General features: G+C 42.8%; 1 protein-coding gene across 2 annotated transcripts; it reads right to left on the reverse strand.

Moving 5' to 3' along the window:
- Nucleotides 1–243: 243 nt before the first annotated feature.
- On the reverse strand, nt 244–10,852 carry LOC111957866 (polyadenylate-binding protein-interacting protein 1). Of its 2 annotated transcripts, none has more exons than XM_023978915.2 (11): nt 10,483–10,852; nt 4,204–4,352; nt 3,662–3,859; nt 3,408–3,520; nt 3,180–3,291; nt 2,733–2,858; nt 2,400–2,506; nt 2,068–2,182; nt 1,798–1,852; nt 1,634–1,715; nt 244–478 (listed from the first exon to the last, which is right to left on the reverse strand). In XM_023978915.2, exons 1-11 carry the CDS (start codon nt 10,676–10,678, stop codon nt 391–393), a joined length of 1,341 nt encoding a protein of 446 aa, XP_023834683.1. In that variant the 5' UTR covers nt 10,679–10,852; the 3' UTR covers nt 244–390. The 2 variants fall into 2 exon arrangements, with proteins under 2 accessions (XP_023834683.1, XP_023834682.1); XM_023978914.2 differs by having other exon boundaries at nt 2,068–2,203.
- Between the last annotated feature and the right edge of the window lie 3,061 nt (nt 10,853–13,913).

A 13,913-nucleotide genomic window follows, 5' to 3' on the forward strand; every position in this document is an offset into this window, starting at 1 on the left:
GTTGGGTTTTTAGGGTGGCTGTGTAAACAGTGTTTCAAATCCACAGCACACATTTTCCCTGTGGCGTTAAGACGAAGACCAAGGGAAATAAGTGTGTCTGAAAGAATCAAAAGCAGAGAAGGAACTCCGCCCACCCCCCCAAAAAATCCAAACTCAGAACAGTCGGTATAACTCAGCAGATTATTGATGCAGTTGATTGTCCCCTATCTTCCAACCAACACAAATCCCAGCCAGAAGAAAATCTGTAAGTGAACTGCCAGGAAGAGCAAACTGTATTGTTTTTAAAAAAAGATCAAAAAACATCGCTAGTTCTTAGATTTTTTCCAGTCGCAAACATTCCAGCATGTCGAACACGAAAGGTATGTGCCAGTTCAGTCTGTTGCAGCACTCTCATCGTCGTCTCCTCTCTGACTCTAGGCAGAACTTCTCAAAAGCTTCCTCGATCTCAGGGTCCATCTCATCCTCGTCATTGAACGACCTGGAACACAAAACAATGTATATTCATTAAGAACTGAACAAGGTGCAGGCAAATTCATGAAGGTTATATACAGGTTTGTTTCAGTGTACAACTAAAGATCAAAGTCACAGTCCTTCAAAGGAAAAGACACAAACACAAACAGTGGAAAGCCCAAATAATTGTCAAAGACTCGAGTAACCCAAGTCATAGACTGTTCTCTCTGCTACCGCACGGCAAGCAGTACCAGAGTGCCAAGTCTAGGTCCAAAAAGCTCCTTAACAGCTTCCACCCTCAATCCATAAGACGCCTGAAGAATAAGAATGCTGAACAATTAATCAAAATGGCCACCCGTACTATTTACATTGACCCCCCTTTCTTTTTACACTGCTGCCACTCACTGTTAATTATCTATGCATAGTCACTTTACCCCTACCTACATGTACAAATGACCTGGACTAACCTGTACCCTCGCACATTGACTTAGTACCGGTACCCCTGTATATTTCCTCGTTATGGTTATTTTATTGTGTTACTTTTTTACTTTAGTTTATTTAGTAAATATTTTCTTAACACTATTTCTTGAACTGCATTGTTGGTTAAGGGCTAAGGGCTTGAAAGTAAGAACTTCACGGTAAGGTCTACACCTGTTGTATTCAGCGCATGTGACAAATAACATTTGATTTGAGTTGAGTGAGGGGTAGACAGGGGTCAGCTAAGCCCCCTTTCTGGTCCATCTGCTGACTAGTCTGAATCAGAGGCTCTGGCTTCCCCTGTTGCATTGTGGGCAAGACAATCACACTGACCCACACTGGCCCCACAAGTGAACGACCTCACGCTGCTCTCAGGTCACAAGACCAATGATATGGGCGAGGGTAAAAGGTCACAAGACCAATGATATGGGCGAGGGTAAAAGGTCACAAGACCAATCCTATTAGTAACTACGGCACTGGATTGTCTGACCTATTTGGTGTGTTTGACTGGCTCCCACAAAAAAATAAAAATTCTAGAACTACAGAGGAATATTCTAGATCCACAGATACATATATTTTACGGATTCAGTATCATAATGACTCACGAGAAACCAACCAAGTCCACTGAAAGAGCAAAGATCATGACCACAACTAATCACTGTATAGACAATTAACACATGTACATTTGTCATTTAGCTATACTCACGATTCATTTCCATTCTCTTCACAGTCCTCTGGGAAACAGTCGTCTTCCCGATCCAGGATCTCCTGGTATTTTTCGGAATATTCTGTAACACAAAAACATACATTTAGGGACAATGCAAAGCTTTTGCAGGGTTTTACCTTGATGAATAATGTCGATATACTCACCAGGGTCGGCTGCTGTGAAGGGAGTGCCGTCTGCAGTGTAGAAAGTAGGCTCATTCTGGGAGGAGAAACGCACAAAGACACAAAGAACAGCAGTGAAAAGGTTAGTAGGCATGAAATTAAAATTTGAACATCTAAACCAGTTTCCCAAAATGGTAGATCGGTGCCAATTCCTTTTGGAACACGGGTTAAAGCTGGGAGCTGGCTTGAAACTTGAGAAGTTTAGAAGATAGATGGAGGGAGTAGTGTTGTTTTCTAGCCCCAACTCCTCACCATAAAGTAGTTGGGGTCATTGTCAGGTGTAGCGTCAGAAGCAGCAGCAGCATGGACTCTGCCCCAGTTACTAGACCTCAGCTCCACCAGCCGCAATAACATCTGCTTCACATCTCTGATGGACACACAGACAGTCCTATATTCATTGGACCAATCACTCACTCAGCATCAATAACATCTTCACACAACAGACAGTCAATCATTCATTCATACAACCAGCTTTTATCTAATCCAATCTAAGAAGCATTCATTTTAATTCTAAATGTGGCAGAGGTAGTTTTGACAGAGTGTTTCTACTAAAAACAGTCTCTTTATTCATCTCACATGCACACCTGCTGCACTGGGCGTCCAGTACGATGTTCTCAATCCTCTGGACTAGCTGGTCCATGTCAGACTTCCCTTTCTCTTTCCACGCATCTTCCAGAACCGAGCCTGTCAACTACAGAAGGKATCATAGATAAACTTCAATGTAACAAAGGGGAATTTGTCTTCCGCATTATAACAAACTTAACAATAAACATTATTACATTGTAATACAATCTTTTCCATTCACTCGGGATGATGGCCTGCAGATTTCTCTTGAAACACAGTAAATAACTGTACCACAGATGACGTGGAACCTTGAGTCAGCTTGAATTTAGAGATCAGAAAACTTGCGAAATCACCTTAAGCAGTTTGACAGCACATATGAGGTTTCCATCCACTGGGTTAGAGAAGAGGGCATTCATCAGCTCCCTCAGGGCGATTAGCAGGATCTCAGCTCGGGACGGAGGCCCCTTTGCACTCCTTACCTGAGACAACCAAGAGGTCAGGTTCTGTCATTCTCTAGGGTTTATTATCAACTCAAAATGGATCTAGGGGAGGGGTTATGGAAGGAGGTTGGGTTATGGGAGGCAAGTGTCAAAGTTGTGAGGGGCTGAAATGGAAATAGTTTTTAAAATCAAGTGTCACTTGGGAAATAAGTGTTTTAAGGAATACTTTTAAGTGCTTTTGTTCTGGAATACAATGTACATTTTGCTGTATATGTTTCTACCAAATTAAATTCAGCTCAWTTCAACAGACACATAAATATCCCCAAAAGCCTGGGACAGGACAAAGGTGCTCCTGCTCACCTCCAGTCTGAGATAGAGCTCCCCCAGAAAGAGCACATAGGCCTGGAACTTCTTCTGTGTCTCCTGGTCTCCCCGCACCGCTACGTCCCTCTGTTCATACTCTGTCCGACACCTACAGCACCCAGATACAGAGCAAGAGAGAGGGTTTCTGTATAAATGGCTACAAGTGTTTCTTGTGGTGAAGCATCAGGATTAAGATGGTGATGAAATTATACTAACAATGCTCACCGTTTTAGTAAAAGCTGACGAAAGTTTCCACTTGCTGGGCTGAGTAGGAGGTTATGAGACAGGAAGTTACAGAGCCTTGCCCCCGTGTACGAGAAATTGGGGATAGCAGTAGACTGCAAAAATAAACAAAATGAACAGAACACTTTTTTTTAAACGACACCAAAACAAAATTCAGTAAACTAAAGTATAGACATCGCTATAAAATGAATAAGCACGTAGATGACCGAACCGTGTGTGTGTGTTGATACACATACTTGTGTGTAGATGAGTTCCACCAGTTCTTGCAGCGTCTCCTCAGTAGTGACCCAGCTGTTCAGCATGTTTACCATGTGCTCAATGTCCGTCTCAAAGGACCCCGGCGAGGAGTTTAGGTAGCTGAGAAACTCCTCAACCAATTCAGCCAATGTCATCTCAGTATAATAGCCATCACTGCCATCCTCCGAAACGGATTCCTTTAAAATGGAGAACACTGGTAATAGAAGATAGGTGAAAAACATAGAAACTAGCTACAGCCAGTACCTCCAGCTGAGAGGTACTCATTAGTTGTGGATGAGGTGATTGATTAGTTTGGTCCTTATAATGTAAAGTGCAGTCACCAAGACACTAGGCAACCCATTATCATTATCCATTATTACAGGGTGTGCAGACTTTTTGTTCCAACCCAGCACCACCACACCAGATTTAATTTAATAAGCTGGTTTAGTGATTACCCTAGTTGAACCAGGTGTGTTAGTAGTACTGGACTGGAACAAAAGCCTGCACCCTGGGTGGGTTTCCAGGACCACTGCTTTCATACCTCATAGGGGGAGAAGCTAGCAGGGTAGAACTCCGGTGCATTGGCTGACAGAATGGAGGTATTCACCAGAGAGTCCACACTTTTCACTTTGGAGGCAGGAGTGCTGTGGTTGTGAATGAATTGGTGGGGTTTGCTTGGGCTTCTGCTTTCTGAGGAAGCAAATTAACATTTATTTTAAGGACATGTAACTAGCAATAGAGGTCTGGGTGACACATTAAGTAATGTGCTTGCCCTGTAACAGAGACACTCGGTGGCAGGGACCTAGCTTGTCATGTGAGGTGATTTGGCCGCCGTCCTTGAGCTTCATTTAGCAGCTAAGTCACTGACTTTTAAATTTAGTGACAGGTGCAACTAGTTAGTTAACTATTTAGGTGTTCTAGGGGGCGTTTTAAACGACGACAGTTTGGGTGCTCTAGCACCAAGGTAAAGACAGTTTCAAGTTGGATATTCAACGGATATTAGCGCTTTCAAACCTCAATAGCTTTCAAACCACTTGAGCCACAGACTCCAAATAAGTGTTGTAATGTTGGAAAAATTGTGCAAAACATTGCACAGGTCTTATTTTCACAATTTGGACATTAATTCACTTTCCAAAGCTAATAAACATGTGGAAATGTGAGCAGCATTTTGTATTCCTAGTTGAATTAGTTAGGGAGCGTAAACAAAGCACAAACTTTTTTTACATTCAAATTTCAATAGCTCCTTGGTCATGTGACCTACTGACTTCAAACAAGGTTCAGAATGTCCACTGAGTGGGCCTACACATTGCACACCCTTTAGCTTGTCCATTTTCTTCTCAGATGGTTTTTCATATATTTTTCTACATTTAAGATTTCAATAGCTCCTTGGTCATGTGACCTAATGACTTCAAACAAGGTTCAGTATGTCCACTGACTACCCTTCTATATTGCACATGCTTTAGTTTGTCCATTTTCATCTCATATGATTTTACATTTATTTTTCAAAATTTAGAATTTCAATAGCTCCTTGGTCATGTGACCAACTGACCTCAAACAAGGTTCAGAACGTCCACTGACTACCTTCATATCGCACACCATGATGTTTGTCTACTTTCATCTCATGCTATTAGACATAAATCTGTAAGCTTTGCAGGCCTTCATTTTACATGGTTGATAAAAAAAAATGTTTTAAGTTAACGCAATAACTATCTTTCACATGGACACTGAAAAGATCCACAACTGGCTGTATGTGGTATGGATGAAGGACAGGAAAGGTGTTCAAACAGAGGTGCTTAAAGGAAGGCACGCAGGTAGGCCTCATGAAAAACAATGTTTCATATGCTCTTTTTAATCACAGTAATAGGCAGTGATTTGTCAGTCACAGTGAGCTTGATAACGTGAAAGAGTCATTTTCATAGCATCACTTTCATATACAGTACATTAAGACAAATCCTTCTACGTTGAGTATTAGAACACAGTTTACATAACCTGATAATGACTTGATATTTGAGTGCATTCACAACAAGCCACCTGCAGACAACTTACAAAATGCAATAGTGCATTTGAGGGTTGTTTTTCTGATGAAAATAGTTATTTGATGCATGGCCTACTATTTCTAACTGGGAAAATAAACTCCTACGTCTTTTGTGAGTAAAATCCTTTTTCCAAAATTGATTTAGGTACATTTGTGAGAAGAGGTATGAGGGTTGTGATATGGGTCATTTAATAGTAAAATCATTTAAGGGATCAATACATTTCTATATTGCTTCCCCAGTATCTGCATGAACCATCAGGCCCAGTGTTTTTGGTTGACCCTGCTGGACAGAAAGAGAAGGAGGAATCGAAACACGCTGCATTCAAATTCAGGTCTTAGTTATTCCATTGTACTAATCTAATACATATTAGCATTGTACATTCATAAGTGTAATATTTCTTTATGACATACTGTGAAAAACTCTTGGCTGCTGGCTCTGTCACTTTCAGACATGRGCAGAGCAGACTGAAAGGGGAAGGGAAGCTCTTGACTTGAACCACAGGGGTTCTCTGTAAAGAGAGAGTAATCCAAAAGGCACAGACACACCCCTTGACTTTCAATTGGCACCGTTGACCTGTATGTATTCGCTCCTGATTGGCTCTGTGGTGCACAGTCTGGCGGTCTGACTAAAGTGCCAGAGGTATGAGAGACATCCTCCTTTGTATTTATGGGAACAAATATTTCCTAACACTTTGGATCCTATTCTTGGACATGTAGAAGACACAATGCATCAATGCAAAAAAATATTGATTACTAATTACTGTCCATGAGTAACCTCAACCTTGTGGGTCTGTGGGTGTTTGGGCCAATAAAGTGCCAACTCAATTCTACCACTGACTAGTCTCTCATGCTCCTATGAACGGGGACACAGGGCAATAGTTTTTAATCTAAACCAGTCATTTTTTACTGGAGTACACTAACCCCTAATTGGGGCTCTTTTCTTGACACACAGTAGCAGTTTACCAGATAAGTCAAAAAGATCAAAAAGTAGATTGTTGTAAGGGTGTATTACGTCCTGTGCTGGCCATATTGTCATATCCATTCTGGATTCTGAGTGGTAAAATCATATCTGAAAAATGCCTCTATGTATGTGTATACATTTTCCCCCAAGACAGAACTGCCAAAGGGGGTGGAGTTGCAATCTACTGCAGAGACAGCCTGCAGAGTTGTCATGCTATCCAGGTCTGTGCCCAAATCCACCTTTCCAGAAATAACTCTCGCTGTTGCCGCTTGTTACAGACCCCCCTCAGCCCCCAGCTGCGCCCTGGACACCATATGTGAATTAATTGCCCCCCATTTATCTTCAGAGTTTGTACTGTTAGGTGACCTAAGCTGGGATACGCTTAACACCCCGGCCATCCTACAATCTAAACTAGATGCCCTCAATCTCACCCAAATTATCATGGAACCTACCAGGTACAACCCCAAATCCGTAAACTCTGGCACCCTCATAGATATCATCCTGACCAACCTGTCCTCTAAATACACCTCTGCTGTTTTCAACCAGGATCTCAGCGATCACTGCCTCATTGCCTGCGTCAGTAATGGGTCCGCGGTCAAATGACCACCCCTCATCACTGTCAAACGCTCCCTAAAACACTTCAGCYAGCAGGCCTTTCTAATCGACCTGGCCCGGGTATCCTGGAAAGATACTGACCTCATTCCGTCAGCAGAGGATGCCTGGTTATTCTTTAAAAGTGCTTTCCTCACCATCTTAAATAAGCATGCCCCATTCAAAAAATGTAGAACCAGGAACAGATATAGCTCTTCGATCACTCCAGACCCGACTGCCATTGACCAGCACAAAAACATCCTTTGGCGTACTGCATTAGCATCGAATAGCCCCCGCGATATGCAACTTTTCAAGGAAGTTAGGAATCAAAAGTACACAGGCAGTTAGGAAAGCTAAGGCTAGCTTTTTCAAACAGAAATTTGCATCCTGTAGCACAAACTCCAAAAGGTTCTGGGACACTAAAGTCCATGGAGAATAAGAGCATCTCCTCCCAGCTACCCACTGCACTGAGACTAGGAAACACTGTCAACACCGATAAATCTACAAATATCAAGAAATTCAATAAGCATTTTTCTACGGCTGAACTTGCTTCCACCTGGCTACCCCTACCCCTGTCAACAGCTCTGCACCCCCACAGCAACTTGCCCAAGCCCCCCCCCCCCCCCCATTTATCCTTCACCCAAATCCAGACAGCTGATGTTCTGTCAGAGCTGCAAAATCTGGACCCCTACAAATCAGCTGGGCTAGAAAATCTGGACCCTCTCTTTCTAAAATTATCCGCCGCAATTGTTGCAACCCCTATTACTAGCCTGTTCAACCTCTCTTTCGTATCGTCTGAGATCCCCAAAGATTGGAAAGCTGCCTGCTGGTGCCTACCATCGCTCAGTCAGACTGCCCCTGAACGAGGCAGTTAACCCACCATTCCTAGGCCGTCATTGAAAATATAAATGTGTTCTTAACTGACTTGCCTAGTTAAATAAAGGTGTAAAAAAAATAGGCCAAATTGGGGTCCAAAAATACCGATTTCCGATTGTTATGAAAACTAGGAATAGGCCCTAATTAAATCGGCCATTCCGATCAATCGGTCGACCTCTAATTTCGAATCCCACCGTACCTTCTCTGCTATGCATTTTGATTTCCGAACTGGACATGGGTGCACCTCAGCCACGCTCAAGGTCCTAAACGATATCATAACCGCCATCGACAAAAGACAATACTTTGCAGCCGAATTCATTGACCTGGCCAAGGCTTTCGACTCTATCAATCACCGCATTCTTATCGGCAGACTCAACAGCCTTGGTTTCTCAAATGACTACCTCGCCTGGTTCACCAACTACTTCTCTGATAGAGTTCAGTGTGTCAAATCGGAGGGCCTGTTGTCCGGACCTCTGGCAGTCTCTATGGGGGTGACACAGGGTTCAATTCTCGGGCCAACTCTTTTCTCTGTATACATCAATGATGTCGCTCTTGCGGCTGGTGATTCTCTACGCAGACGACACCATTCTGTATACTTCTGGCTCTTCTTTGGACACCGTGTTATCCTCTCTTGGGTATGGGGCAGTATTTTCAAGTCCGGATGAAAAGCGTGCCCAAAGTAAACTGCCTGTTACTCAGGCCCAGAAGCTAGGATATGCATATAATTGGTAGATTTGGATAGAAAACACTCTAAAGTTTCTAAAACTGTTAAAATTAGGTCTGTGAGGAAAAGTTTATTAGTAACGTTTGGGATTCATTTTGTATGCATTTTGATGGAGGGAAACTGGGTGGATTATTGACTGAAGCGCGCCAGCTAAACTGAGTTTTTATGGATATAAAGAAGAAACATGATCAAACAAAAAGGACCATTTGTGATGTATCTGGGACCGCCAACTGAAGAAGATCAAAGGTAAGGCATTTATTATATCGCTTTTTCTGACTTTCGTGGCGCACCTGCCTGGTTGAAATATGTTTTTCATGCCTTTGTATGCACAGCGCTGTCCTCAGATAAACGCATGGTGTGCTTTCGCCGTAAAGCCGTTTTGAATTCTGACACAGCGGCTGGATTAACAATAAGTTAAGCTTTATTTTGATGTATTACACTTGTGATTTTATGAAAGTTAAATATTTTAATTCTGTAGTTTGAATTTCACGCTCTGCAATTTCACCGGATGTTGGCCAGGTGGGACGCTATCGTCCCACCTGCCCATAAGAAGTTAACTAACCTCCAGACGAGCTTCAATGCCATACAACTCTCCTTCTGTGGCCTCCAACTGCTCTTAAATGCAAGTAAAACTAAATGTATGCTCTTCAACCGATCGCTGCCCACACCTGCCTAGCATCACTACTCTGGACGGTTCTGACTTAGAATATGTGGACAACTACAAATACCTAGGTGTCTGGTTAGACTGTAAACTCTCCTTCCAGACTCATATTAAGCATCTCCAATCCAAAATTATACCTAGAATCGGCTTCCTATTTCGCAACAAAGCATCCTTCACTCATGATGCCAAAAATACCCTCGTAAAACTGACTATCCTACCGATCTTTGACTTTGGCGATGTCATTTACAAAATAGCCTTCAACACTCTACTCAGCAAATTGGATACAGTCTATCACAGTGCCATCTGTTTTGTCACCAAAGCCCCATATAATACCCACCACTGCAACCTGTATGCTCTCGTTGGCTGGCCCTTGCGTCATATTCGTCACCAAACCCACTGGCTCCAGGTCATCTATAAGTTCTTGCGAGGTAAAGCCCTGCCTTATCTCAGCTCACTGGTCACCATTGCAGCACCCACCCGTAGCACGCGCTCCAGCAGGTATATTTTACTGGTCACCCCAAAGCCAATTCCTCTTTGGCTGCCTTTCCTTCCAGTTCTCTGATGCAAATGACTGGAACTAATGGCAAAAATCACTGAAGCTGAAAATTCATATCTCCCTCACTATCTTTAAGCATCAGCTATCAGAGCAGCTTACATATCATTGCACCTGTACATAGCCCATCCAACTACCTCATCCCCATGTTATTTATTTTTTTACTCCTTTGCACCCCAGTATCTCTACTTGCACATTCATCTTCTGCACATTTGGTGGGCACTGTCATCTGTGATCTTTGTGATATGACTTTCTTTAAGCACGTACAATATCAAACCTGAAACGGTCTTTACCTCGGGAGCGACAATGTTAGCCTAGTACCATTAGTTGTTCGGGCTAGTTACCTAGCTTTAACACACATAACGTAGCTAGCTTAAGCAAATGGGTAAATGCAAAGTTGATCTGACAGAAAATCTTACCTCCGTCGATAGCTTCACTATTGTTTGGGTTGTTCTCAGTCAAAGGTGGAGACGTCCGAGGTTGCCGAAGAGGCTCACGCTGGTTGAAAACAGATGTGGCGTCCCCGTCTCCGTCTCCTACATCTGCAAGGCCGGGGCTTCTTGGCTTTATACGGGCTCTACCAGCGCCTGGAGCTCGGTCGAAATTCTCAGTCATCTCTGTTGCTTTTTTTGTGTTATGACCTTTTCGGCGAGGCGCAAAAAAAACTGAGGCGGTTTGGCAATTCCAATAACTTGTTACGGAATTATTTAGTTTGGCCTCACTCACCCTACCTCAATTTCATATTTACTAGCAAGCTAGCTACTTTATGTTCTCGAACGGATATTACAACATATTTCTGTAAGGGCCACTTCCTTCAACAAATCCGATATCGGCTGAGATGCACTATGACGGAGTGAACGTGTTGTCGCCCTCTATGGGAGGGGAGCGGTAGAGCACCAACAGTGCGGAGCCTATACCTCATTGAGCGTACTGAGTAGCCTGGAAAAAAGTCCCAGGAAGCCTACTTTGATCTGAAGCAAGAAAGTATGTTTAACTAGCTAATACACATACTGTATCATGTTAGATGTGACGCAGTTTCTTCAGCAATGAAAGCGAGTGGGGTGATCGAGTAATAAACACATACCACCCATTCTACAATAAAACTACAGATGCATCAGAGAGCGGAATCAGAATCCTGTGGATCAAACCAACCCTCACATGTTCCGCTCTCCCCCTGCTCTCTCAGTAGCTGCCCACTATAGCCATGTGTGTTACACCAGAACTCAGAAGAAGCATTCATTAATTGTTTAGCCTCCAGTCATTTTCCACTTGTTTCCCAAAGCTGGATCACATTATGTCAAAGATCATACCCCTTGCAGAAATATGGAGACCCACTTTGATAAAAGATTATGGCCCCTATTTTCTGTTATTGCAAAATGGGTGTCTTGGAGGGAGTTCAAACATTCACAAGTCCTGGGAATGCGTACAAGATGAAAGATGACAATACCTTTAGGAATCCACGAAGGAGTAATAGACTAGCTAGAGTTGGTATAGCCAACAGCAGCACTGTGTGTGTTCAATGCAATTAGTTTAAAGGAAAAGCCGTACACACTAGTAGCTCCGATAGGGGTTAATTTTGGACTGGGCAGGAATACATTTGTTAGTATTCTTGCAAATGGTGGGGCAGGTAAGCAAACCCTGAGGGGCAGGGAAGCAAACCCCGTGGGGCAGGGAAGCAAACACCCTAGGCATTGCACCAATACCCCGATAGTTGGGAATTGTAATATGACTCATATAGCGAGCGTTGCTACAGAACCCTATGTTGGATTGCATTGCAACATTCAAAAGCGTTGATCATTCGTTGTGCGTCCATAAACCATAATTACAGGGACAATATGAGCAGTTCAAGCTCAAAGCAAATACCATCATGATCCCTGGCCTCCTGCAGTAGCTCCAAGCATCTTCACAGTAGCTCCAGACCAGGAATCACGGACTCTAGTTAAATGGGATAAATCTGGGAATTTTGGAAACGTTCTGTCTTTCATGTTAGTTTTGCGCGCACTTTGTGCTCTTTTCCCAATTGCACTCCCTTACATAGATACAATTAGATGTTAGATGTTCAAAAACAGGATGAGAGAGGCACGAGACGTTTGTGGTGTTAACATTCTCCCCTTAGTCTTTTGATCTGACATCTGACAGCTGTTATTGATTAGACTATTTGATGACAATTAAAGGAGGAAGTGGGTGGGGAGAGACAGTTCATAAATAATAATAATACAGTTGAAGTCGGAAGTTTACATACACTTAGGTTGGAGACATTGAAACTCGTTTTTTCAACCACTCCACACATTTCTTGTTAACAAACTATAGTTTTGGCAAGTCGGTTAGGACATCTACTTTGTGCATGACACAAGTAATTTTTCCAACAATTGTTTACAGACAGATTATTTCACCTATAATTCACAATTCCAGTGGATCAGAAGTTTACATACACTAAGTTGACTGTGCCTTTAAACAGCTTGGAAAATTCCAGAAAATGATGTCATGGCTTTAGAAGCTTCTGATAGGCTAATTGACATCATTTGAGTCAATTGAAGGTGTACCTGTGGATGTATTTCAAGGCCTACCTTCAAACTCAGTGCCTCTTTGCTTGACATCACGGGAAAATCAAAAGAAAAGACCTCAGAAAAAAATTTGTAGACCTCCACAAGTCTGGTTCATCATTGGGAGCAGTTTCCAAACGCCTGAAGGTACCATGTTCATCTGTAAAAACAATTGTACTCAAGTATAAACACCATGGGACCACGCAGCCGTCATACCGCTCAGGAAGGAGACGCGTTCTGTCTCCTAGATATTAACTTACTTTGGTGTGAAAAGTGCAAAATAAACTCAAAACAACAGCAAAGGACCTTGTGAAGATAATGGGGGAAACAGGTGCAAAAGTATCTATATCCGCAGTAAAACGAGTCCTATTGTCACGTTCCTGACCTGTTTTCTGTTGTTTTGTATGTGTGTGATGGTCAGGGCGTGAGTTTTGGGTGGGCAGTCTATGTTTGCTGTTTCTATGTTGGTTTTGGGTTGCCTGGTATGGCTCTTAATTAGAGGCAGGTGTTTTSCGTTTTCCTCTAATTGAGAGTCATATTAAGGTAGGTTGTTCTCACTGTTTGTTTGTGGGTGATTGTCTTCCGTGTCTGTGTCTGCGTACCACACGGGACTGTAGCGTTTGTTTGTTCGTTCGTTTGTTATAGTCTGTACCTGTTCCTACGTGCTTCGTGTTTTATGTAAGTACTCATGGTGTAGGTCAGTCTACATTCGTTTTTTGTTATTTTGTAATCCTTCCCAGTGTTTGTTTTCGTGTCTCGTCGATTGATTTAATAAATCATTATGTATTCAAAACCCGCTGCATTTTGGTTCGAAATCACTACTCCTCCTCTTCGTATGAAGGGGAGGAGGAACACCGTTAAACCTATATCGACATAACCTGAAAGGCCGCTCAGCAAGGAAGAAGCCACTGCTCCAAAACCGTCATAAAAAAGCAGACAGACTACGGTTTGCAACTGCACATGGGGACAAGATCATACTTTTTGGGAGAAATGTCCTCTGGTCTGATGAAACAAAAATAGAACTGTTTGGCCATAATGACCATCGTTATGTTCGGAGGGAAAAGGGGGAGGCTTGCAAGCCAAAGAACACCATCCCAACTGTGGAAGCACAGGGGTGGCAGCATCATATTGTGGGGGTTGCTTTGCTGCAGGAGGGACTGGTGCACTTCACAAAATAGATGACATAATGAGTAAGGGAAATTATGTGGATATATTGAAGCAACATCTCAAGACATCAGTCAGGAAGTTAAAGCTTGGTCGCAAATGGGTCTTCCAAATGGACAATGACCCCAAGCATAATTCCAAAG

The sequence above is a fragment of the Salvelinus sp. IW2-2015 genome, linkage group LG33 (assembly GCF_002910315.2).
Source record: "Salvelinus sp. IW2-2015 linkage group LG33, ASM291031v2, whole genome shotgun sequence".
NCBI classification, from domain to species: domain Eukaryota; kingdom Metazoa; phylum Chordata; class Actinopteri; order Salmoniformes; family Salmonidae; genus Salvelinus; species Salvelinus sp. IW2-2015.

What these genes read in the sequence shown, in the direction of transcription:
- LOC111957866 (XM_023978914.2), bottom strand. Translation starts at nt 10,678, where the DNA reads ATGACTGAGAATTTCGACCGAGCTCCAGGCGCTGGTAGAGCCCGTATA. An exon ending in CGTCAGCTTTTACTAAAACG is followed by an intron (nt 3,292 to 3,407) that starts GTGAGCATTGTT and finishes TGGGTGCTGTAG; the next exon opens with GTGTCGGACAGAGTATGAAC. An exon ending in AGCTCTATCTCAGACTGGAG is followed by an intron (nt 2,859 to 3,179) that starts GTGAGCAGGAGC and finishes TGGTTGTCTCAG; the next exon opens with GTAAGGAGTGCAAAGGGGCC.